Source organism: Halichoerus grypus, chromosome 12 (assembly GCF_964656455.1).
Source record: "Halichoerus grypus chromosome 12, mHalGry1.hap1.1, whole genome shotgun sequence".
In the NCBI taxonomy this organism is placed as follows: domain Eukaryota; kingdom Metazoa; phylum Chordata; class Mammalia; order Carnivora; family Phocidae; genus Halichoerus; species Halichoerus grypus.
The window spans coordinates 5015310-5041468 of NC_135723.1; the positions used below are offsets into that span (position 1 = coordinate 5015310).

Below are 26159 nucleotides of genomic sequence, written 5' to 3' on the forward strand. Positions count from 1 at the left end.
GGCTCAGTCGGTGGAGCATGTGACCCTTGATCTCAAGGTCGTGAGTTCAAGCCCCACGCTGGGCATGGAGCTTACTTAAAAAATAAAAATTAAAAAAAAAAAAAAAGGAAACCCATCACATTCAGCAGCAGCCCAGTATTACCTGCGCTCAGCCTCCAATCCTATTCTGTTCTGCCAAATGTACTATCGTTCAGTTCCCAGAGAGCATTTTTGAGACTCAGATTTTCTTGTCCATAAATATTAAAGGCAAAGCAAACACCAATCTCTGGAGGTTGCTTTGAATGCCGGTTCATGCTTTGTCGTGGGATGCCGAGCACCAGAGGAATCCAGTGCCTTGTTCATCAAGTGCAGCATTCCATAGGAATCAGGTGGGGGACCTACAGGAAACAGCTCAACAGCCAGATAACCTGTTGATGCCTATTTTGGCTCCCATGGCAAAATGTAAAGAAAAAGTATAAATGTTTCTCCCAGCCCTTGCATCTGCAGACATCGGACTCCTTACCGAGCAAATAAGCCAATGCAGAACGAACTCTGAAATGCCGTCCCCTGCCTTACATCTACCTCATAGCAACCGTGAGGCCCCAAGGAGACAGAACTTGCATCTACTTAACAATACAAGGTGCACATGATAAAATGACGTCAATGAAGCAAAGCAGAGGAGCGTCCTGAAGTCTGGAGCTGTGGCGGTGTTTCAGGGGATGGCTGGCTGGCTGGCTCGGACACCCCCAGGGCACGCGTTCTGGAGGTTTCTTGAAGCTTGTGAAATACGATGAGAACTAGACACCATGCCTGCATGGTTATCTCGAGCAGGCATGGCCCCGTTTGGCATCCCGCAAACACGACATTCTGGACGATGCATTTCACAACCTTGCTTCTAACTGCTCTGTTCACTCCGCCCTGTCTAGACTCAGAACTTCAATTCCTCTTGTCCTCAGTCCTCACCACAACTATGTGTGCCTGACTGATCACTCAACACTGCTATGAATTCACCTCTGTCCTCTCAACGCCCTGAGCGTTTTGTGGAAGCTCTGTGCAGAAGACTCCCTAAAAGTACTTTACAGGTCAGCCATTGTGTATTGATTTCAGGCTTTAATCCTATAATCCTGTTGCCATTAAGAGCGCTCTGACATCGTGGTGAGGCACGGAACACCATTCTCCTGATAGAGCGCCCCCCACGCATACACAAAGATCCCCATCTTTACAATAGGGAAATTCCATTGACTTCAAATTGTTGTCAACACCTAGCATATTTCTGTCACATTAGAGGTGGTTTCCTTCTTCTCTGATACGTATTTTTGGGAAGAATGGCCTCATGAGGGCCGAGTAAGATGGTCTCAGAGAAAGCCAGAAGCCCAGAGCACACCCCATCCCAGGCCCCCCATAAGCTGTGGTGTCTGTTACCCCAGACAGCGGGCTTCTCACGATCCATTATCTGTGTCGCTGGAACACCACTAAATTTTGACACAACAGGTTTATTTAGTCCAAATCTGCCCTATCTGGGCCACACAGATCTCTCCTAACACCCCACCGTTCCCACTCACAGGCAGGCAAATCTCAGGGTCCACTAGACAGGGGTCCAACAGCACTGCTCAAGAATTCTGCTATTCAGTTATGCTTCCCAACCTTCAACCATGGGCAGCCAAAATATTCAAAACATTTTGGCTGCCCAGAGGATATCTGTGGTTCAATGTTTTTTTTTTTTTCCTTTTTACCTTTTGACTCCCTTCATCCATTTCTCCACCCTCCCCACCCTCCACCTCTGGCAACCACAAGCTTTTTTTTTTTTTAGATTCCACGTATAAGAGAGATCATACAGTATTTGTCTTTCTCTGACTTATTGCACTTAGCATAATGCCCTCAAGATCCATCCATTTTGTCACAAGTGGCAAGATCTCATTCTTTTTTATGGCTGAATAATATTCTACCATGCATATGTAAAATATATATATATGTGTGTGTGTGTGTGTGTGTATACACTTCTTATATCTTCTCCCATTCAGTAGATTACCTTTCATTTTGTTGAGGATTCCTTTGTTGTGCAGAAGCATTCCAGTATGATGTAGTCCCACTTGTTTATTTTTGCTTTTGGTGTCAGATTCGAAAAATCATCATCAAGACCGACGTCAAGGAGCTTACTGCTGTGGTACTTCTAGGAACTTTATGGTTTCAGGTCTTACATTCAAGTCTTTAATCCATTTTGAGTTAATTTTTGTGTAATGGTGTAAGATAGTGTTGCAGTTTTCCCAACACCATTTATCGAAGAGACCATCCTTTCCCCACGGTACATCCCTGGCTCCCCTGTCATAAATTAATTGACCACGCATGCATGGGTTTATTTCTGGGCTCCTTATTCTGTGTCATGGGTCTATGTATCTGTTTTTATGCCAATATTATACTGTACTAATTACTATGACTTTGTAATACAGTTTGAAATCAAAGACCGTGGTACCTCCAGCTTTGTTCTTCTTTCTCAAGGTTGCTCTGGGTGTTTAGGGTCTTTTCTGGTTCTCTACAAATTTTATGATTATTTGTTCTATTTCTTTGAAAAATGTGATTAGAATCTTTAGATAGAGATTGCATTGAATCTGTAGATTGCTTTGAGTAGTATGGACATTTTAACAATATTGATTCTTGAAATCCATGAGCATGGAATATCTTTCCCTTTATTTGTGTCTTCTTCAACTTCTTTTATTAATGTCTTATAACTTTCAGCATGTAGGTCTATCATCTCCTTGGTTAAAGGTATTCCTCACTTTTTTTTTTTGATGCAATTGTAAATGGGATTGTTTTCTTAATTTCTCTTGATAGGTTTTTAAAAAAGATTTTATTTATTTATTTGAGAGAAAGAATGAGACAGAGAGAGAGCACACGAGAGGGGGGAGGGTCAGAGGGAAAAGCAGACTCCCTGCTGAGCAGGGAGCCCGATGCGGGACCCGATCCCAGGACTCCAGGATTACGACCTGAGCCGAAGGCAGTCACTTAACCAACTGAGCCACCCAGGCGTCCCCTTGATAGGTTTTTATTAGTGTTTAGAAATGCTACCAATTTCTATATATTAATTTCATATACTGCAACCTTACTGAATTTATTAGTCCTTACAGTTTTTTGATGGCATCTTTAGGGTTTTCTATATATGTCATGTTATCTGCAAATAGTGACAGTTTTACTTCTTCCTTTCCAATTTGGATGCTTTTTCTTTCTCTTTCTTGCTAAATTGCAATGGCCAAGGCTTCCAGTACTGTGTTGAATAAAAGTGGAGAGGGGACACCCTTGTCTTGTTCCTGACCTTAGAGGAAAGAATTTCAGCTTTTCACCATTGAGTATGATGAGCACATATGCAAAAATCCTCAACAAAACGTTAGCAAACTGAATTCAACAATACATTAACAGGATCACACACCAAGATCAGGTGGGAGGTACTCCAGGGATGCAAGAATGCTTCGACATTGGCAAATCAGTCAATGTGATACTACCAGATCAACAAGATGAAGGATATAAGTCATATGATCATCTCAGTAGATCCAGAAAAGGCATCTGATAAAAGTCAACTTCGATTTATGATAAAAACTCTCAACGAAGTGGGTACAAAGGAAACGTACCTCAACATAATCAAAGCCATAGATGACAAGCCCACAGATATGTGTGCGTTAACTCTTACCTTCCTTACCTTCCTTCTTTCCCCACATCCGAAATTTGTAGAATATAGAAAACAATCCACAGAATAATTTGGGAGGAAAACAATTGCGTCGGACGTCCTTTAAAATGCTGACTCATCAATATTAAATAAAATGGAAAACCAGGATAATCTATACAGCTCAGAGTTAGTACAGCCTGGCTTGTGTCTTATTCCAATTTGAGGGTTTTTCTCCTGCTACAAAGTAGCAAAGTTCCTTAACGGACAAAACATGGCTTTCCTGCAAGAGGGATTTGGTTTCCTGTTCTGGTCCAAATGGGTCAATAACTTTTTTTTTTTTGATAACAAGTCCTTTTTTTGTAGGGGAATGAGTCATGCCCTTCCCTAATGGTTGGCCCTGAAATCCATATTTTGGCTATTACAAACTTATTTTCCAGGGAGTTTTTCTCCTGTAAGTTCAGCCCAATAAATTATTAAGGAAAAAGCCATGGATAATGGAGAGAAAAAGGAACAAAGTGAACACACCCTTCATACCCACACTTCATGGGACTTCATACTGTGGGGTGTAAGCTCCACCAGACAGGCTGCTATCAGCTGGAGGGAAGTCAGATCGGAGACAAGGCTAAATTCCGTGTATCCACAACACCACTGATGCTTATTACACTCCGTGTAAGATGATCCTATCTCACACACACATCTGGGAGGAGAAGACTAAGAAGAGAAGGAAACTCATAATTTCAGGATCTGAGTGTCCATTCAAAACGAGACCAATGCTGGGACAACTGATTTTTGCCACAGTCTCTAATTTTAAAGTAAGAATAATATTGTTTCTGTTTGCAACGTACTCCTCATCTCAGCACATTCTCCTTGCATTTGATCGTCGTTGTGTCCCCGGGTGCCACACGGCTGGGACGCAGTATCTGCACACATTCTAATCACCCCCAGAGCTTCTCCCGGGGGAGACGCACTGACACCCCCACCTCCATGGGCTCACTGGGGACCTCCAGTCCCAGAGCAGCCCTGAGCTTCCAGGTGGCTGACGGATGCCCTTGACGTGGCCTCCAGAATGAGCTCCGCCCCTAAGCCATCAGGATGTTAATTAATGTGGGCACCAGGCTCTGGGTAGGGACAGCACCAGAAAGCAGAGGGCATCCCTAGCTGTCCCAGCCTGGGGGCTCCATGTAATCCTGATGAAGGCTCTGGGAGCGCTGGGCTTCCCTATAATCACTGTGGGGATGAGTAAGTCCACAGCACTCACTCATTCACTTATGACTGACCAGAAGTCAGTACTATGCAAGAAACCGAGCATGTGCAAGGTAAGCACTGCTCTTTTCAAGTAAGCCCTGACTGTCATGGTTTGTTTTCCTTTGCTTACATTCCTACATGCATCTTCACAAAGCATGCCCTTCCCTAATGGTTGGCCCTGTTACAAACACAGCATGGCGCACGCCTAAGGAGGGAATCGTCTGTCCATGTGAATATGACACAGTGAACTCTGGCCAGAATGTGCTTCTAGGCAAGAGAGACAAATGGGGCAACCTGTCATTGGCATCTTTCTGTTTAAGATAAATTGGTTGGGGCACCTGGGTGGCTCGGTAAGTTAAGCATCTACCTTCAACTCAGGTCATGATCCCAGGGTCCTGGGATTGAGCCCTGTGTGGGGCTCCCTGCTCGGTGGGGGGAGTCTGCTTCTCCCTCCACCTCTGCCCCACCCCCCCCGCTGCTCGTGCTCTCTCTCAAATACATAAAATATTTTTTAAAAAAATAAATTGGTTCAAAAAAGTAAGGATGGATAGTCATTTTTGTTCCCATTTCTCAAAACTGCCCATTCTGGCAAATATGACTATATCTTGTGAAAACAATTGTGTAATCATATCTATTGAAAGTCAAAAGTCGGAGTAGATCTTTTGACGTGGCTAGTGAGGAATTCAGATATGGCTGTTGCTCAAAGATTACGGAAAGCACTTTGGTTACAGTGGGTGTAGTTAAAATAGCCGTTGGCAATCCTATCAGCCTCGCGCTCTTCTAAGTTAGATCAGACACTTTTAGGATGGCGCCATCTTGGAGTTTTGATGGTGAGGAGAGCCAAAGCCCAAGGAGACAACAGAACTACTCAGGACAGCCCAGCTGCCTGGTGATGGAATTAAATCAGTTCCAGGAGCCCGGCTGCATCCTCCTCTCCTTACACCATGCTGTCCTCTTTTCAAAGGCTTTAATATCACTTTTCTCTGTTCTTAATGCTGTGTCCAAGAATCAAGTGGGAGAGAAGATGCAGTCAGACCTGCTATGCCCATCATCTTTCCTTCCAATCCTGGGTTTGGCAGAATCCAGGGCAGGACCACGTGCTACAAACCAGATGGGGCAGACAGACACTGCTGTCCTGCCCACACTCAGGGGACCAGCGTGGCATAGCATCCCAGACATGTTCTGGCGAGGGAGGAGAGAATATTCTCATTCCCATTCCAGCATGGTCCTGGGCAATGGGTGGGACAAAACTCTCTTCCTGGGAGGGTGCTCTCCATCTGCTTTCTCTTATCTTCGGGGCACGGCCATCCTGACAGATGTGCCCTTAGCTGAGCCCTTCAGCCAAAGGAAAGGGCGTGCCGGCTTCTGGCGCATGGGACTCTCAAGTCGGTTCGGCGTAAATGCACAGCAGGAGGGATAAAGCATGCCAACAACATGTGAACTGATCCCCGCGAAGGGCAGGGGGTCGGAACTTAAGAATCCAGGTTCTATTATGTGAGATGATGAGAAATGATCATTCTCTTGGCCATGGTCCTCTGTGGGAATGCCTGAGGGATGGCATTTCTTTAGAGGAAAAGCTGCAGAAGCTGTTTGGTCGGGATCGATATTTCCACCAGCAAAACACTGGGCCACATAAGCTCTCCGATGGTGATAAGCATCAGAGCAATTCTGGGACATTTCTCTACTGGCAGGATCTCTTCTTAGAAGGAGCAAACCAAGAGCACCCCACTGGAATATCTGATTTTCTCTTAATGACACTCATTGAAGACACTGGGAGTGAGCTGTGATCCTCTCAGTCTTTTGCTGCCGGACTGTCTCAAGAGCGAGACCTGTTCACAGACATGTGAATGCACGGAGCGTGTTGATTACTTCCAACAGGCAACTTTAATGACAATTTCCGAAAGCCAGAACTTTCTTAAAAGCTTGTGAACAAAAAGGAAACGAGCCCCTGTGTAGATCAAGATAATAATACGGGCTGCCCATGCTCAGGAAGGCTGTGATCCTGGTGGAGAGTGTGCCATGTGGCCCAGGGGGCTTGGGAGATGAGCTTCGAGCCCAGTGGGCCCCTCGTGAGAGTGTAGACACAATCCAGGTACAGAGGCTTGGCGGGATGTGGAGGAGGAAAGTCAAAAAGTAAGCCATATGTACAGTGTAGCTGGAAGGCCAGGGCCAGGGGACTGGCTGCATGTGGGGTTCACCGGGAGGAATCTGGGGAGGATTCCTGGGAGGACTGCAGCAGAGAACCGTGGGCAAAAGACACAAACCCACACGATGTGTATGTGTGAGATGCCTGCTGGGGTCTGATGTGAGATTCCAGCTCAGGAAACTCAAGTATCATTTTGGGGGGAAATGTTCTCATTCATATAAATAATAAAACCCCAGTAACAAAGAAAGCAAAGGTTTTCCCTTTCAAATGTGCATGCAAATCTCTTATCATCTTCATGGTGGCACGTTCCAAATGCTGGCTTGGAAGTGTGGTGTGCTACGGCTCATCAAGAGTGAGATCTCATGTGTGGCGCTCTTGCGAGAAATGCGTTCCCCAAACCAAATGAGGACTCTCGTATGGAGTGGCTCGTGAGCATATGATTCATACCATGAGCTGCATGAAGAAAGGGAATCAGAACTCTGGATGTACATCTGTGTAAGCTAATCAAAGGGCATACTGAAAAGATACCACCCTGTGATGCAGAAACAAAAGCAAGGTGAGAACAAATTTCTTTGCACGACATCTGACTGTTTCTAACATGTGTATCACATCAGGGAGGCTCCTCTGTAATTCTAAGTAACTGAGTCACGAGGTGGAGGAAATCAAGCTGAGGAGATTTCTCTTCTGGTGAATGAATCTTCAAGCAAAGTGGGACGATGTCTTTAAGAAGCAGGAAGCAAGCTGTGATTCCACCGTGGCTTTCTGGGTTGAGCTGACCAGCCCTCCAAAGCATTGTTCAAAACCCTCATTCCTCATCTGCACGTTGATCATCACTGCTGTCTTCATGGATCACGTTGTAGAAGAGAGCGGCCACAAAATTCAATGTCCAAGGGGCACCCGGGTGGCTCAGTCAGTTAAGTGTCCAACTCTTGATTTCAGCTCAGGGTCATGAGATCAAGCTCTGAGTGGGGCTCTGCACTGGGAGTGGAGTCTGCTTGAAATTCTCTGTCTCCCTCTCCCTCTGCCCCTCCCCCCTTGTGTGCATGTACTCTCTCTCTCTAAAAAAAAAAAAAAAAAAAATTCATTATCTAAAATAGGTTTATCATAAGGGGTGCCTGGGTGGCTCAGTCGATTAAGTGTCTGCTTTCGGCTCAGGTCATGACCCCAGCGTCCTGGGATTGAGTCCCGCATCAGGTTCCTTGCTCAATGGGGAGTCTGCTTCTCCCTCTCCCTCTGCTGCTCCCCCTACTTGTGCTCTCTCTCTCTCTCTCAAATAAATAAGTAAATAAAAATTTAAAAAAAAAAGCGAAATAGGGTTATCATCCAAATGGTCTAGGGAAAATGCCACACTGCAAAGAACACAGGACAACCACATTTGGAGGACCGTCCTGGACAGAGAAGTGCGGTCTCGCTCCCTGGAAGGGAATCGGAGCTGACACCTGTCAAGGGAAGAGGGATAAAGGGCTGACCTGGGGAAGGAGGCCATCTAAACTCCAGGTGTCGCCAATAACAACGAACACGGGGAAGCATTCATTTTCCGAATATCGACCCAGTAGATCCTTGTAACAACTCTCAGAGGTGGGTAATCATAGGATTCCCATTCTGCAGGTCAAAAACTGCGGTGCTGCGCAAGTGGCTTGCCCAGGGCCACACCCAGCATGTGCCAGAGCCAAACAGGCTGCTGGCAACGGGAAAGAGGTTCTCAAACTTGGCTGCACCCCAGAACCCCCACCCCCTGGAGCTCTGAGAGATGGGGAAGCCCAGGCTGCACCCCAGATGAACGTCAGCAGAGACTCTGGGATGGGACCAGGCATCTGTTGTTTTTCTTTTTTAAAAGATTGTGCCAGAATACACCCAACCTAGAATTTACCATTTTAATCATGTCCAAGTGTACCGTTCAGCAGCATTATGTCTACTCAAATGTGGTCCAGCCATCACCACATGCATGTAGTTCTGGAACTCTCCACCACCCCAAAAGGAAACATTGCACACATCCTGGAGCCACCTCCCATTTTCTTCTCTCCCCGCTCCCCGCCCCCCCCCCCCCCCGCCAGCCCCGACAAACCACGACCATGCTTTTTCTGATGCATGGACTGGTTACTGGTTACTTCATACAAATGAAACCAGACAACAGGTGGTTTCCATGTCTGGCTTCTTTCCCTTAGCAGGCTTTCAAGGTTCATCCACGCTATGGTATGTGTCAGAACTGTAGTCTCGCTATGGCTGAATAATATTCCTTTGTCTGGACAGTCCACATTCTGTTTACCCATTCATCTGTTGATGGACATTTAGATTGTTTTCGACCTTTGGCTTTGGTGAATAGAGATGCTGTGAACATCTGAGCACAAATGTTGCTTGAGAGCCTGTTTTCAGTCCTCATGGGCATCTAGGAGTGGGACTCTGGGTCACAGGGTGATATTCGATACTGAACTGACTGGGGAACCGCCAAACTCTTTCCCACGGCAGGCATGCCACTTTGCTTTTCCACCAGCAAGGACGAGGTTTCCAATTCTTCCACATCCCTGCCAACACTTGCCATTTTCCTCTTTTTTTTTAAATTTTTTTAATCTATTTATTTAAGAAAGCACGTGTGCCCACAAGAGTGGGGCAGAGAGGGGCAGAGGGAGAATCTCAAGCAGACTCTGCTGAGCATGGACCCCGACATGGGGCTCAATCTCATGACCCTGAGATCATGACCTGAGCCCAAATCAAGAGTCGGACACTTAATCAAATGAGCCACCCAGATGCCCCATCTTCTTCTTTTTTGTTTTTTAATTATAGCCATCTTAGTGGGTGTGAAGTGTTATCTCATTGTGGCTTGGATTTGCATTTCTCCAGTTAATCATGATGTTGAGCATCCTTTCGTGTGCTTCCTGGCAACCAGGCATCTGCTTTTGGTGGTTGAGATTTAAGAGCCACAGGTCAAGGATCAAGGTTAAGAACCACTGCTCCTATCTTCTTCCCCAATCATCACACCACACTGCCTGGCTTACAGGTGTCTGGCTGTTCTTCTCTCTCGGGATAGAGCCTCAGAGCATCAGCCGCCAGCATTTTGGGGGCCCCGACCTCTGCGGGGGGCTGGTGTTTGCATGCATGACAACCCTCCACAAGCAGAGTCTGTCCGAGAGCTGCAATCCCGCCCTGGGGACATCCCCTTGGGAAAGCACATCACAAAGCAAATGGCGATGTTTTTTCGGGGCATACCTTAAGTGGCTTTCATGCGTTTGAAGTAAAACATTCATAAACTTTGGTATTTTACTATTCACAAGTTACCAGTGACCCCACCCCTGACCGCTCTCTTTCTCTCAGAGGTTCTGATGCCCCAAAGGACACTCAGCTGATGCACTGCATGTTGTCATGGCGACAGGGAGGGGACCTCAGAGTACACACATCTTCAGGTCGCTCTTAGAGTTTGCCTGCAAAGTCCTCAGCAGGTTTCCTGAGGTTCTCTTTTGTGATCTTGTGCACTTGACCTTTAGGGCTAAGATTCTGCAGTTCTTCTGAAGTGCACGCTGTATTCTTCCATGAAGACATTAACTTTGGTTGCAGATAAAGAGAGAGGCAGGAGGAAGGTGGCTTTTGGGGAGCTGCAAGTCCCATAGCATGGGGGTGGGTGGCCAGCCCAGGGTCCCGGGGAAGCTGGGGAGTCAGAAGACAGGCCCAGAAAGAAGGTGCAGATGTTCCCATCTGAAGGCAGATAACACAGAGGGGGCATCACAGGAGATCGTGGTATCCCTCACAACCTTCCCGCTTCAGCGGGAACCAGCCAGGAGGAAAGCGGAAGCGCCACGACGGTTACCAGCGGGATTGCTACAACACATCAGGAAACTGGAGAGAGACAGGTCTGTTGATAGGACTGCGATCCTGGCAGGGGGGTGACGCTCTCATCTGTCTGCAGGGAATCTGGGCAGCCAGTGGGTCCCAGCTCGGGGTTACAGGTGGATGGGCAAGGCTTCGGCGGACAGACTCCTGCTCTCACTAACCGGGGTCACGGGTGGGAGGGCAGGTGGCAGTGCGAGGCCACCTCCCCAGGTGGAGGGGACAGAGGGTCAGTTTTCTCTTTTCTTCCCTCCCTGGTCTTTCTCTCTGATCTCAGGCTCCACTCTGGGGCCCTTGACCACGTCTCTCTTTGCTGGATTCTAAGGTCACCTGCACTAGCCCCACGCAGAAGTATGGCTGCTCTTCAGTCCGTCCCTCTTGCCAGCTGGGGTCCCCTCCTGACCGGCCCACTGGAGCCCCTTTTCCCTTCATCTTCTCCCTCAGGAGCAGCTGCTTCTCAAAGATGGCCCAGAGGTTCTTCCTAGCATGTGAGGTCTCCTTTTGGCCTTTCTCCTTTCTGGGTAACATTAATGCCCTCTGGCTTCCCACAGCTCATTCCCGAATCTCCCCAGCTCCCTCCCCGGGAAGCTGGCTAACCTTCCTACCCCGGGGCCCTCAGGGCTTCTGGCCTGCATCTGTCTGAGATCTGCTCCCCCAGCAGCCCTTCCGAAACAGGCCTGCAAGAGGCCATCGAGGGCGTGAGCCTTCCAGAATGTCAGCGAAGGGTGCGTGTGTGGATGACTCAGGTGCACCCCCAGTCCTGGGTCCTGCAGAGAATCACTGTCCCAGCCAGCCTCTGTGGAACAATATCCCCCTAATTATGCAGAGTGTGTGTGTGTGTGTGTGTGTATGTGCGTGTGTGCACGTGTGCGTGTGCATGTGCATGCATGTGCGCGCGCATGTGCACGTGCGTGTGCGTGCGCGCATGCATGTGTGCGCATGTGTGCATGCGTGTGCGTGTGCGCGTGTTTGTATGTGCGTGCGCGTGTGCATGTGTGCGCGTGTGCGTGTGCGCGTGTTTGTATGTGTGTGTGTGTGCATGCATGTGTGTGCGTGCGTGTGTGTGTGCGTGCGTGTGTGTGTCTCACACCGGGAGCCAACACCGTCCCTGATCTGGCCACAGCTTTCTCTCTCGCTTTATGAGCAACGTTCAAGCTGGCTGCCCCATTTCCTGAAGCGAGCATAGAAAGCGATTCTTCTCATTTTTTGGGTGTTTGGGGGATTTGCTGTCTCACAGATTTGAGTTACTGCCAAATGCATTTCACTTATTTTTCCAGAACGTCTGGGATATGGACACAAACGTCGTCACTTACTTCAGACCGTTCTCACATTTTTTTTCCCCTTCCATTAAGAACTTGGCAGGTGACATTCTCTAGGGCATTTGTGTGATGCTGGTGTGTGTGCACGCGCACACACAGAGAACAGAGTACTTATCACTTCCATGGACCCTTAGACACGGGAGGCAGAGAGGGGGACCCCAAAGGTGTTGAGATGCGGAAAATGGTCATGCCCTGGCTCCGTGGTCACTGAAGTGGCCTGTGCACCCTGGTGGTGGTTAAGCAGAGTAACCCGACCCTGCTCACCCACCAACAGGAAAGGCACACGGCCTGGGCCCATCCCACACTAAGATCAGCATTGGTTGTGGACCCCAGAAACCGCCTCGCCTCAGCGTTCCAGGAAGGACCCCAATACACAGAGCTGCCACGGATCATTAAAATTACATTGAGGGGCGCCTGGGTGGCTCAGTCGTTAAGCAGCTGCCTTCAGCTCAGGTCATGATCCGAGGGTCCTGGGATCGAGCCCCACATCGGGCTCCCTGCTCAGTGGGGAGCCTGCTCTCCCTCTCCCACTCCCCCTGCTTGTGTTCCCTCTCTTGCTGTGTCTCTCTCTGTCAAATAAATAAATAAAATCTTTAAAAAAAAAAAATTACATTGAAATGGTCACATTACTCTTCTTCTATTTTGAGTGCCCTGGACCTAAATGTTACGATTTCCCGGAGAACCTGCAGGGAGCAGGTGATTCTCAGTCCTCTAGCAGAAACTCTATCCTGGCCCTGGGACGCCCCCAGCAGATGTGCCCAGGGGGCCTCACCACCTGCTTGCCCATGGCCTATCTGTGGCCCATCCGTGGCCCGTCCCTGGCCGATCCTTCCTCTGGGCGTCCAGGCACTTTAATGATCTGTGTTTAAAAGAGCCACTTCTGGCTCATCTGTCCCATGATCTCAGGACAAGCCACACCCTTAATTAAAGGTCATGATTTGTACAGGTCCACTTGGACAAACCTGCCCTCACCCTTGCCGCGCGATTCGCCTCGGATCTGGTGGGGGTAGGCGCAGGGGCTGGTGGGGGTCTTCTAGAACTTTCTATGTCTCAGACCTGAAGTGGGAATGCTCCGGCCATTCCAGCCCAGACATTTTCGGGGTCAGATCCTCCCTCCCTGGTGGGGCCTCAAGGATCTTCAGAGAGAGGCAACCAGTGACCCCCACCAGCACCGCAGGCCCTCCTCTATGGTTACGGCATGTTTCCCGAGGGCTGAGGACCACCTGCCCTAGCCTGCTGGGGGTCATCACTGTTTTGTGCTTGAGTTTCCCCCAGATTCCAGTTTTGTCGTACTTGGCGGGTCCTGACCACCACGGGGGACTATAAGGTTCCTATGGGACATGTCATGTCTCCAGGAAGAAGCCCATGGCGCAATGGATGCCTTTTACCTGCACGGCATTTGCTTGTCAAACTTGTCAAACCCACCTCCCCTCTGGTCTATGAGAGGAATCAAGAACTTCTGATCGAGGGGTGCCTGGGGGGCTCAGCTGGTTAAGCATCTGCCCTCAGCTCAGGTCATTGATCCCGGGGTCCTGGGATCGAGCCCCGCATCCATCAGGCTCCCCGCTCAGTGGGGAGTCTGCTTCTCCCTCTGCCCCTTCCCCTCCATCCCTTTGCTCATGCTCTCTCTCAAATAAATAAATTCTTTAAAATAAAATAAAATAAAATAGAATAAAATAAAGTTGACGAGGCTTTCAAATGCGCCATTCTTGCTTCTTAGTAATGTATCACCATTAATTTTGTCTGTTGCTCCCAATTATTAAGGCTGGTAGTTACAGATAGTCACAAGACAGGTAACAAATGATTTTCTTGTTTTTCTAAGTTTATTTTATTATCTTCTGTAGCTTTGTAAATTATTTAATCCTCTTTTTTAAGATTTTATTTATTTATTTAACAGAGAGACACAGTGAGAGAGGGAACACAAGCAGGGGGAGTGGGAGAGGGAGAAGCAGGCTTCCCGCTGAGCAGGGAGCCCAATGCGGGGCTCGATCCCAGGACCCCGGAATCATGACCTGAGCCGAAGGCAGACATTTAACGACTGAGTCACCCAGGTGCCCCTATTTTATCTCTTTTTAAATTTAATTTTTTATTTTTTCATCATAACAAGTGCACTCCTTCATCCCTATCACCTATTTCTCCATCCCCCACCCACCTCCCCATCAGTGTGTTCCCTAGAATTGAGAGTCAGAGTCTGTTTCTTGGTTTCTCTCTCTCTTTTTTCTTTCCCTTTGCTCATTTATTTTGTTTCTTAAATTCCACGTATGAGTGAGATCATATAGTACCTGTATTTCTCTGACTTACTTCGCTTAGCATTATACTCTCTAGCTCCATCCATGTCATTGCAAATGGCAACTTTCAAATAACTAGAATAAAAATAAGGAATCATCCATATGTGTACGCTAAAACAAATGAAATCTCCCCGAATTTACTTGTCTAGTGAGATTTCATTACTGAATAGATTTTTATTTGGTTAATTAATATTAATATTTCAATTTACTTAGTGAGATTTTGAAATTTAATTGAAAATCAGTTTGTTAATTAATATTAATATTTTATTACTGGAATAGTCAGTCATTCCACTAACAAAATATTATTAATGAAAAACTGACACATTTAATATGTGTCATTGATTTAAAATTGCTGGAGATTTTGCTGTCGCTTTTGTTTTTGGTTTACAGCATGTTCAATGACGTAAAATCACATATGCAAGGTTCTAGTCTCCTACAAAGTAAATGAGTAAAATGGCTGCTAACGGCGAGTGGATTTGAACTCAAACCATTTCCTTAGAGCCTCTCCTGTGTTACCATCCAGGAAAGGAGCAGAGAGCAGGAGACACAGAAAGGAGGACTCAGGCTCCATGGCCCCACCTCAGGGGTAATGTCGGGGGCTGCCAGCTACCCAGGAAGCCCACTCTCCTTCCTCTGACCTCACTGTAGGTACTGTCACTCGGGAGCCAGGCACGCTACTCTTCCCGGGCTCCTTGCAGCCACCTGCAGCCTTGTCATCAAGAAAACGTGAGTTGACATGAAGTGCAGAAACTTCCAGACCAGCCTATGGAGACCTCCTGCGGGGTCCCTACATCATCACTCCTTCCAACCGATGGAGAGGCAGATGACAGGGACCATCTCAGACTCCTGTGTTGTTGGAAGGTTAGTGCTTGATCCCTGCAAGGATCGCATCTTAGGAGGTCTATGAGAGGAATCAAGAACTTCGGGGAGCTCAGTTGGTTAAGCATCTGCCCTCAGCTCAGGTCACTGATCCTGGGGTCCTGGGATCGAGCCCCACATCCATCAGGCTCCCCACTCAGTGGGGAGTCTGCTTCTCCCTCTGCCCCTTCCCCTCCAACCCTTTGCTCATGCTCTCTCTCAAATAAACAAATTCTTTAAAATAAAATAAAATAGAATAAAATAAAGTAAAATAAAAAAAATAAAGGAGTAACAAACTATGCAGAAATCAATTTTCACTGGCTGCACTCCTGAACATGGCATGCATGCATTTGATGGGTACATATAAGCCCCTCCTCCTCGTTCCAAGCTCTGCACTAGTCACTAGCCATACAACCACGAAAATAAAATAATAATAATAATAATAATAATAATAATAATAATAGGGGCACCTTGGTGGCTCAGTCAGTTAAGCATCTGACTCTTGATTTCGGTTCAGGTCATGATCTCAGGGTCCTAGGATCGGGCCCCGTGTCGGGCTCAGCCCTTAGTTCGAGTCTGCTTAAGATTCTCCCTCTCTCCCTCCCTCTGCTCCTCCCCCCACTTGCACATTCTCTCTCTAAAATAAATAAATAAATCTTAAAAAAAAAAAGAAAAATAAGAGCTTTACTCAGAAATACAGAGACTACACAGCTCATACATATGCTTGACTTCCCTCCTTAGATTCTGACCCCCTTCCCCATGCGTTAAGACCAACTCAGGAGCTGGGGACCTGTGGGGGGGCATGTGAATAGAGCAGCATCCGAATCAGTAAAGTGTTGACTCAATAGAACCTAAATAGAGGCATGACATCTGCTTGGGAATACTCAAGTCCCATGCCACAAGTTGTTTGGAATCTGCTCTATGTCCCATTGTGATGATTTACACAGAGGAGGGCCTTTGTCATCAGGAGCCAAAAGGTGAATGTTCACTTTGGCCAAACTCTACTCAACCACACAGGACTCACAGCCCACCAAGACAGAGCAGTCTAGGAAATTCAAGTGCAAAGGAAAAATCAAACTCTTCCTTTCTGTAAATCATTGTATTTTCAAAGGAATAAGCTTCACCACCATCTGTGTTTAGGATTTGCTCGTATTTTTGCTCTAAAGCTAGAAAACCATCCAGACAAGGCAGAAATCCACTCTGCTAAAAGAAAAAAATAAATATCATAGACAAACCACTTAGGAAATATAGCTAACTATGTATTCTTAGAGTTCAACCAATATCCTCTGGCTAAATATGCAGGTATGTATATGTTATATACATGCATATATAATACATAAAAATTTCTTTCAAGCCCACCATGGCAAATCTATTCTTTTCTTACTTTTTTATTTTTATTTTTTGTTTTCTCTTTTTTTATCTCCTTGGAATGTCCACGCAGTGGTTACTGTTCAAGCTGGTGAAATTATCTCAGTTTCCAAAGCACGATGCCAACATTTCTGAAATGCCCCTTCCTGAAAGCTGATCTGAGTATCTCCTCCAGGAGGAGATGCCAGCCCTCAGCGCTCACCGGATGATCATCGCGAGCACCTGGCCCATTCCCCATCCGCGAGCAGGCCTGCCTCCCCTTGGGTCCTCCTGATGGATGATGGACCACCTTGGAGGCTGGGTCCCCACAGGGCCTGACCCTCTCTGCACAGACCTTCCTCATGCTGCAGCCGTCCTTCTGCTCGCTGACTCCACCCCTCGCCAGTGCTTGGGGTCTTGGTTCTCAGTTGCAGCAGTGTTACCTGGGAGGTCCTCAGAAATCCCAAATCGCAGGCCCCACCCGGTCCCTTGGCCAGAATTCTTGCAAGACCCGCGATGCCCTTGCACTTGGAGTATGAGCAGCCCCGAGCCAGGGGCTCCCCTTGTGTGTCTTTCCTGAATGCAGGGCTTGGCCTGGCTCCTCTCTGTACCCCAAGTGTCCTGGGGTCCCCTGTGTCTCCTAGGGCAGAGCCTCCGTGAAAGTCTGCCCAGTGAGGGGCTGGGGGCAGGGGGCCAAGGGAGAGGGAGCACTGTGTGATGAGTTAGTTCAGAGGAGGCCCTGGGGTCTCTTCTCCTCCCTTGTGCTTTCTCTCCCTTCTCCCTTCCTTCTGTCCTTCCTTGTCTGTTTTTTCTCAATGTCAACTCTTCTAATTCTGTCTCAAGATGCAGACTTCAGAAAACAAATCATTACGTACAGGGCTAAATAATATAAAAATCACCATGCATTGTGTATGGACAAATACCCATTCACCACCTTTATTAAAACACAAAACTGGGGGGGCGCCTGGGTGGCACAGTCGGTTAAGCGGCGGCCTTCGGCTCGGGTCATGGTCCCAGGGTCCTGGGATCGAGCCCCGCATCGGGCTCCCTGCTCAGTGGAGAGCCTGCTTCTCCCTCTCTCTCTGCCTCCCTCTCTGCCTACTTGTGCTTTCTCTCTCTGTGTCAAATAAATAAATAAAATCTTTAAAAAAAAAAAAAAAACCACAAAACCTTCCAAGGGGCCGTGACTCTCGGGGGCGGAAGGAGGGAAGGGGTCATGTCAGAGTCATACAGGCAGCTTCCTCTGCGTTTGTTGTACTTCTTAAAAACTCACAAAATGGCAGGAAGCAGATTCGGCTCCCTGGGAACATTTGTTAACTGTGGGCAGATGACACATGACTGTTTCTTTTATTCTGCGACTCTCTATAAATTGGGACTCTGCTGAAAAATTTCCCAAAGGAGAGACCCTCACATGCACTTTGTGTTGAAGGAAGGAATGGAGCCTGGGGAGGGGAGGGGAGGGGAGGGAAGCAGAGGCCACAGCCCTGCTCATTTGCGAGTCCTGGCCGGCAGGGACAGCTCCCCGGGAAGAAAAGGAAGGAATCCCGGTACACGGGAAAAGTTAAGATGGAAAAATCAAGAGAGTGGCACAACCTGGGAAGGGGAGCAGGGGCCACGGAGCAGGGAGAAATCCAGGGCTTGGGAAGCCTCCAGGCTCCAGGGTGGGAGAACCGTCCAGAGGGATCCGATTCATGCCACCAAAGAGCCCAGCCTGGAGCAGGTGAGTGATGGCAGAGAACGCTCCAGGGCATGGACCTCAAGAGGCAAATCCCTTTCAGCGTCAGGAGGGAGGAGATCCAGCAGATGGCAGCCCCAAGGCGCTGCCCACCCGGCCAGCAAGTCCCTGGACAAGCTGGAAAGGAAAGGCGTGGAGCTCAGAGGCCAAGGGATGCCCAGGAAGAAAGCTCATTTTAACAAAAGGTAGCATTTCCTTCTCTGTTACCAGGGACTTCAGGAGGCTGTCAAGGGCAGCGCAGTGAACTCTGGACACAGGTTGACACATCCTGAGTAGATGCGGGAGGCCGGAGTGCGGCTAGAGGCCAGGGAGGAGGCTGCGGGTGCAGTGACAGGCCGAGCTGGGAGAATAGGCAGGACAAGGGTTCAAAGTTAACTCGAATGCACAGACCCAGGAGACCACAGCGTGGGCAAGCTCCAGCTTCGGTTCTTTCTCAAAAGGCCAGATGGACACCCAGGAAAGCGTGTCTAGGACCCTGGAGGATGCTCCCTGATGGGAAGAGGTGGGGAGAGTGTCTGGGAGGGGAACCCACGGAGGACTCTTGCACCGAATGAGGAGAGGCTACTCTGGGCAGTGCGGTGCCTTGTCGGGACCCACCTTCTGGAAGCCTCGCTCTGCCTGCTAAATGCACCAGCAGGAACCTAAGGGGCGAGGCTGCAAAGGAGGTCATGGACGCACAGCCAGCCACCGGGAGACCTGCACCATGGTGACCCCCGGAGCAGAGAGTCCCACGTACCGGGAAGGTGGCAGACAGGGTTTGAGGATGGCCCGAGGATGGCATGGGATAACAGAGGGAACATGCCCAGGTTATGGTCTAAGACCTCATGCATGAGGAGAGAGCTGCCATCTCCTGAGATGGGACAGACGCCGAGGGGCTGGGAGCTCGCTTCTCTCCACTGACCTGGTGTCACAAGCAACTTAAATGCCACTCACGGAACCAATGCACCTGCTGGCTACTTAGACTCTGGTCTTACACCTGCCTGTCAAAGAGCAGGGAGAAGGTCATGAAGGACATGCAGACGGTACGGAAAAAGAGATATTCATGTCTTATGGGAACACAAGGAAAATCAGTATTTTGAAAGGGACACTTTCTACCTCTCATCCCTACAAACATTACGTTTTCAGCCAAAAGGTTAAAAATCCATGTCTCTTCCTTTCACTCTGAGAACCAAGTATTGGCATTAAGCACTGCTAATCAACTTCAGTTATATATTATTCTCATTCTCAGAATCACATGCTCAGGGCGCCTGCGGGCTCAGCTGGTTGAGCATCTGACTCTTGGTTTCGGCTCAGGTCACGGTCTCAGGGTCGTGAGATCGAGTCCCGCATCGGCTTCCAGGCTCAGCGTGGCGTCTGCTTAAGATTCTCTCTCACTCTCCCTCTGCCCCTCCCCTCCCTGTGCGCACATGCTCTCGCGCGCTCTCTCTCTCTCTACAATAAATAAATAAAATCTTAAAAAAGAAAGAAAGGCTCAAGAAAACACACGAAGTGACAGAAAACTGGGCCGGGCTGTAGGCATTCTATGGGATTCCTGCCTTCCACTTTTAAAACTTTCCATATGCCGTCTGTCTCTTAATTTTGAATACAAAACGCTTTAGAAAGGTACAAAGCCATCAAAACAGCTCTTTGAAATTGATTTATAACCAAAATGAGTTCTACATCACAAACATGTGGCTCAGCCCTCCGGACGTCTTTTTCTGCTCTCAATATGTGGACGTTCCAAAAACGGAATCTGAGCTTTCCCGAGGCCTGGCTCTGCTTGTGGAAACACTGACCCCTCGTGGCAGCAGTGAGTCAACACACACTCCCGGGAGAAGCTCCAAGTTCTTCAGGATCCACTAGACAGGATTCTTCACGGGCTCGGGCACCCTGGGGTGCAAGTACAGCGTCTCCGATAAACATGGGACTCGGGGCAGCTAAAACTGTGGAATTTCCTTTCCAACTTAGTTTTGAATAACTTTCCCTAAAAGTGCTGTTTTACTGGTGGGCGTCCCTATAGCCTTCGGGGCTCCTCAGTGCAGGCCTCTGATGCTGCGGATGTCCCCATCAGGGCCAGGCTACTCTGTGGGGGGCACTCCCACCTGGTCCCCAAACACGGACTAGAGCTTTGGATATGGAAATCACTTCCACCTGTGAGAAGCAAGCACTATGCTGGTAGAGGATTTCCATAACTGCCTTAACAGGGCAAAGGGTCAGAGGGCCCCAGATAATTTTAAGGTTTTTTGTTTTTCTGTTTGTTTTGTTTTGGTTTTGGTTTCTTAACTGAGACGGTGATTTCTGAAAATCAGTCACCAAAGGGCTTTTTAACTTTATGGTAACGAATAGTGCAATGCTATCTGATATAACTCACGTTGATAAATTTTAGATTGGTCAAATTTGTAGAATCTGGCTTTTTTTTTTTTTTTTAACAAAGACAAGGGGCCCATAAAAGGTCAGTTACTATGGTTCATTTGCCGACTTGCCCAATGGCCCACAGTTAGTAACAGGACCAGGATGAGAACTTGGGTCACTTTCCTCCTCCATCAGAGCATTTTTCACTTTATGGGACCGATGTGGTATTTCTGGGTGTGTGGCATTTTTGTGCACGCAATTACAAATCAACTCAGGTACCTCATTCCATCAATGTGCATGATTTATCACTGCTGTTCATGTGATTTAGGGACAGGGCAGAGGATGGGGACAGAGGCCTGAGAGCAATGTCCCCTCACCATTAATCATACCCAGTGGTGACCGACCATGTCCCCTCCCTGCATCTCGGGGTCCAAAGGTGAGAGATGAGGGAATTGTGTGCTATGCATGGATACAGAAGGGAGAGTTTCCCAGAAAAATGCAAAATTCCAGGAAAACAGCTTGACATTATTAGGAGGTGATTATATTTACTGATTCAAGGGCCCTATGATTAAGAAAATGAAGATGATTCTTGGAACAGAGTAAACTTTGGTTTACATGAAATTAACTACCTTTTCAGGGAAGATCTAATGACTTATGGCCATCCCCATTAGGATACTTTCTTTTAGGGGCACCTGGTGGCTCAGTTGGTTGAGTGGCAGGTTCTTGATTTCCGCCCAGGTCATGATCTCAGGGTCGTGGGATCAAACCCTGGTTTGGGCTCTGCACTCAGTGGGGAGTCTGCTTGAGACTCTCTCTCCCTCTCCCTCTGCCCCTCCTCCTGCTCACACACACACTCTCTCTCTTTCTCAAAGAAATAAATCTTTTTTTAAAAAGGATATTTTCTTTTAATGCACATCTATTCTCTTCAGACTCTTATGATGAACCACTCATATTTTCTCAAGGGAAAATAAGTAATAGTTTCTGCAAACTTTTTAATAAACTCTGAACGAGTTTACTCCCATATCAGAATGCTTCCCAGAGTGTTAGGTGAGCTCTGTGATTGCTGATCATGTAGGGTGGGTGGTGCTGTACCCACTACACAGATGGGGAAAGTGGAGACAGAGAGGTCCCCTTTGCTGTGTGAGATTGAAAGCCTCGCTCTCACACCCTAAGGGCAGGCACTCAGCTACAAGTCACTGGCTTGGGGGGAAATTTATAAAAACAAGAGCAGAGTGCTCATAAGGGAAGTTCCATCACCAACACACCATGCTTGATAGACACGAGCGTAATATCAAACATAAGACATAATGGACATAAAGAAATATGAATATGAGGGGCACGTGGGGGGCTCAGTTGGTTGAGCATCTGCCTTCGGCTCAGGTCATGATCCCAGGATCCTGGGATCCAGCCCCACATCGGGCTCCCTGCTCGGCGGGGAGTCTGCTTCTCCCTCTGCCTCTACCCCCCAATCATGTGCGCGCTTTCTCTCTCTCTCAAATAAATAAAATTTTTTTAAAAAAGAAATTGAGCATGAACATAAAATACTTAAGCAAACATAAGCACCTGTCCAGATTTGGTCAACCACTCAGCCTCTGGAAGCTGGCAGTTTCTGTGTCTTCATAAGGAGGATGAAAGGAGATCGCAGAACTAAGCACGGGCCCATCATGGGCCGGCACGCGGTGGTCACCATCACAATCTGCCGCCATTATTTTATTAAGTGCTGTCCTGCCCTATGGCTTCAAGCCCAGTAAACTCTGCTTTGGAGGCCAATAATGAATCTGCCACATTGCAGTTTCACTTATTAACTCTGGTTTTCAGGAAAAGTCACCCTTCATTTAAAAATAAATAAATAAAATAAATATCCTGGAAAACTCTCCATTTAACGCTCTTCAGCTTCGCATTGCACAAACGGACAGACCACGGAATGAGTGACAAGTGGTAGTTCACTGGAGGCTTAATTTCTAGTTCTCATTATGAGCGAGTTTGAGCACTTTTCCATTTATTTATGCACCACTTCCTTTTTTTTTTTTTTCTGTGAAATTTCTATCTATCTTGGTCAGACATCATCAGTCTTTTTTTTTTTTTAATTGAAGCAGAGTAGACAAATCTGTATTCAACGGTCACCACGATGAGTGTTGTGTCACATTATATAGAGTGTTATTACAATATTATTGGCTGCCTTTCCTATGCTGCACTCTTCCTCCCTATGACTGGAAGCTTGTACGTCTCGATCCCCCTTCACCCCTTCCCCCATCCCCCCACCCCGTCCCCTCTGACAACCACCAGTTTGCTCCCGGTATCTGAGTCTGTTTCTGTTGGTCTTTTGTTTGCTTTGTTTTTTAGATTCCATATAGAATTGAACGGACAGAAAACATGTGCTATATATACGCAATGGAATATTACTCAGCCATCAAGAAGAATGAAATCCTGCCATTTGCAGTGATGTGGATGGAGCTAGAGGGAATCACACTAAGTGCAGTAAGTCAGACAGAGAAAGACAAACACCCTGTGATCTCACGTACATAAGGTTGTCATTGCTTTTCTGTTTCAACAACCCCCCCCACATCTGTCATTTGGATTTTTACTTTGCTGATAATATTCTCTCTCCCTCTCTCATTTGTCATTCAAAAAAAATTTTTTTCCCCTGAAGTCAAATTCATAAAGGAATTTTAAGGCGTTTTCAGAAAATATTCCCTCCTCTCAATTTACAGATGAATTCACTCCTGTTTTCTGCTAATTCTTACATGGTTTCAATTTTACATTTACATTTCTATATATTTTTTATCCTAGTGTTTACAGTGAAAATGCATACGATTTTATCTCTTGCTGTTGGGCTCTTCAATGATCAATACGTTTATTTCCCTCCACCGATTTGATGTGTTGCCTATATTGTATTTCAATTTCTGTCTTCAGTTGCCTCTGGGGTTTCTATTTGGTTCCATTGAGCTCTTTGTGGTCAGTATAACACAGTCTGAATTACAGAGGCATTAGAAGTTATTTTAAAACTACCCAGGCTTATCCATTACCCTTGTCTTTCAGAGTTTTCCTGGCTAGTTATTGCTTGCTTGTTTTTCCAAGTAAACTTTATAACTAATTTATTTAGCTCCACCACAAAACCCAATCGACATAATAATGTTGAATCTTCACATCTAAGAACATGGTGTGTCTTCCATGTGTACAATTCTATTTTTGTGTGTCTTTGTGGTATTCTATAATTTTCCTTATAAATGCTTTGGATATTTCCTATGAAGTTTTTGCCTAGGCTCTATCTATTTATCTATGTCATGAATATATTTCCTTATGTTGCACTGAGAAAAAAAATCACACAAATGAGCAACGCCCACTACAAAATTTATGCTTCCATTCTTTGCTGTAGAAAAATTTAAAATACCTAGCACATTTGCAATAAGAAAGAGTGTGAGCAGCCAAGCCCTCTAGTGTAAGTAAATAGATATCCCACTCGAACACAAACGTAGCTTACAGAGTACATGAAGTATTAGAAGACATTTTCCAATAAGTTGTGGCCAAAATCGAGACTATGATTGCAGATTAATGCGTCAATGGACATTTCAAACTATTCTTAGTTGATTTAAGTCTGTTTTATAGCAAAGCAAATGACATTGTTGATGTGGTCATGGCAGGTAAAGACTTGCTTAAGATTATACAACTAAAGGGGCACCTGGGTGGCTCAGTCGGTTAAGTATCAGACTCTTGATTTTGGCTCAGGTCATGATCTCAGGGTCATGATATCGAGCCCCACGCTGGGCCCTGCACTGGGTGTGGAGATTGCTTAAGATTCTCTCTCCCTCTCCCTCTGGCCCTCCCCTACTGCTCACAGACCCTCCTTCTCTCTCTCTCTTAAAAAAATAAAAATAAAATAAAATCCTTTTGAAGTGTAGTCTCACAGTTTAGGAACTGGTAGATTTCAGGATGGGAAAGAAGGCCATGTGGCCCCCAAATCATTAGCTGCTCCTGAACGTATGGAAGCGATTCCAGAGGGTGTAAATTCAGTTAATCTAATTCTTGAATCCTCCTGATCGTGTTGACAGTACAGAGAATAGGAACTAAAAGACCCCACAGCTTCTAAATGTAGCTGGGCAGGTAAACGGGAAGCCATACACAGCTTCGTGCATCTGTTAAACTGAACGTACAAAAACCAAACGGCTAAACTAATCTACAGTCCTATTTTCTAGAAGGTCCTATGAAGCAGTGAGAAGCCCGCCTGGTTAGCAAGAAGCACCTGTGGGGTTGGTACTCACGTTCGAGCCCTTGCCCAAAGCAGACTGTGAAGTGTCCTCATCGCTGTCCAGCCCGGACCGCCCGATCTGCTCGGCCTGAAACACAGACACACCGCACGTTATCTCCAGGTCGAAGTAAGACCAAAAAGTCATCCTCCACGATTATTACAGCACAAAACCAGCATGGTCTTCAAGGCAGCAGGCTCTGCACTGGGTGGTTGTAATCCACGGCCACGCCCCTCAGCACAGGAACCCCAAAGCCCCGAACCAAAGTGCTCACTGATCTGAAAACCAGTTTTGAAATCTGTAACTCAAGGGAGGGGTTTTCTTTTTGCTTTTTCCTAAAAGCATATCTTCAGCTTAGAAGATATATAATAGGAAAGCAGTAGTTTCATGAGTCTGAGCTGATGGAATTTGCTCAGAAAGCCAATTCATTGACTAGTTTTGGGGGGATTTCTGAGTTTTAAATTCGGTTGGTTTACCACTGTGCTGCTCATTGAGTATATACAGAAATAAATCACCAAACATCTCACCGTCTGTCCATAAAAGATAAACAGTAATGACATCTTACTTCATTCTTCAAGAGGACATTTTGCATGAGGGCGTGCTGGCCGCCAGCTAGAGAATCACTGGGCGCAACCGGGCTGCCAACCTGACCCCCCAACATGAGAATCTTTGGGCAGATGACCCCAGGATCCCATTATTAGTCTAGGTCTTAGGGTGATTCTTAGGTACTTTTTCAGAACCTCTGGGTTAGGGGAATAAATAATGTCAAAATTGTACAAAATTATCATGTTTTAAAAACAGTAAAATAACAAGGTTTTAAAACAAGGCAAGATACGTGCCCTCATCTACTTCATCCAAAATGATATATCTCAAATATATCCTCTGTTGAGATCTTATACACACACACACACACATTTTTGGCTTTAAGGAGATATTGTAAAGACCTCCTTTAGCTTTAATCGCCTTGATATTTCTCCATCCTTAGCGTTCTGTCCTCTTGAGACATTTGTGGACTATCTGGCATCATAAGATTTTAGAAACCATGTAAATAATGATTTCCTCCAAACCCTCTTAGTATTAGTGCAGGAAAGTGGAGTCCTGGATGTGTCAAGCATTACAGCGTGAACGGGCGAGGAAGAGCCAGGGCTCGGGAAAGACAGGCTGGTTTGAACTTGGACAGCCACTGGCCCGAG

The 26159-nt window shown here is 46.9% G+C and overlaps 1 protein-coding gene across 4 annotated transcripts in view; it reads right to left on the reverse strand.

Annotated features, from left to right (window-relative positions):
• Positions 1-26159, reverse strand: part of COBL (cordon-bleu WH2 repeat protein) — a 286445-nt gene that overhangs the window by 132641 nt on the left and 127645 nt on the right. For all 4 annotated transcript variants that reach the window (XM_078059943.1, XM_078059941.1, XM_078059942.1 and 1 more), the window contains one exon: positions 24982-25056. In XM_078059943.1, coding sequence (XP_077916069.1) covers positions 24982-25056 — 75 coding nt within the window. The remainder of the gene's footprint in view (positions 1-24981; positions 25057-26159) is intronic.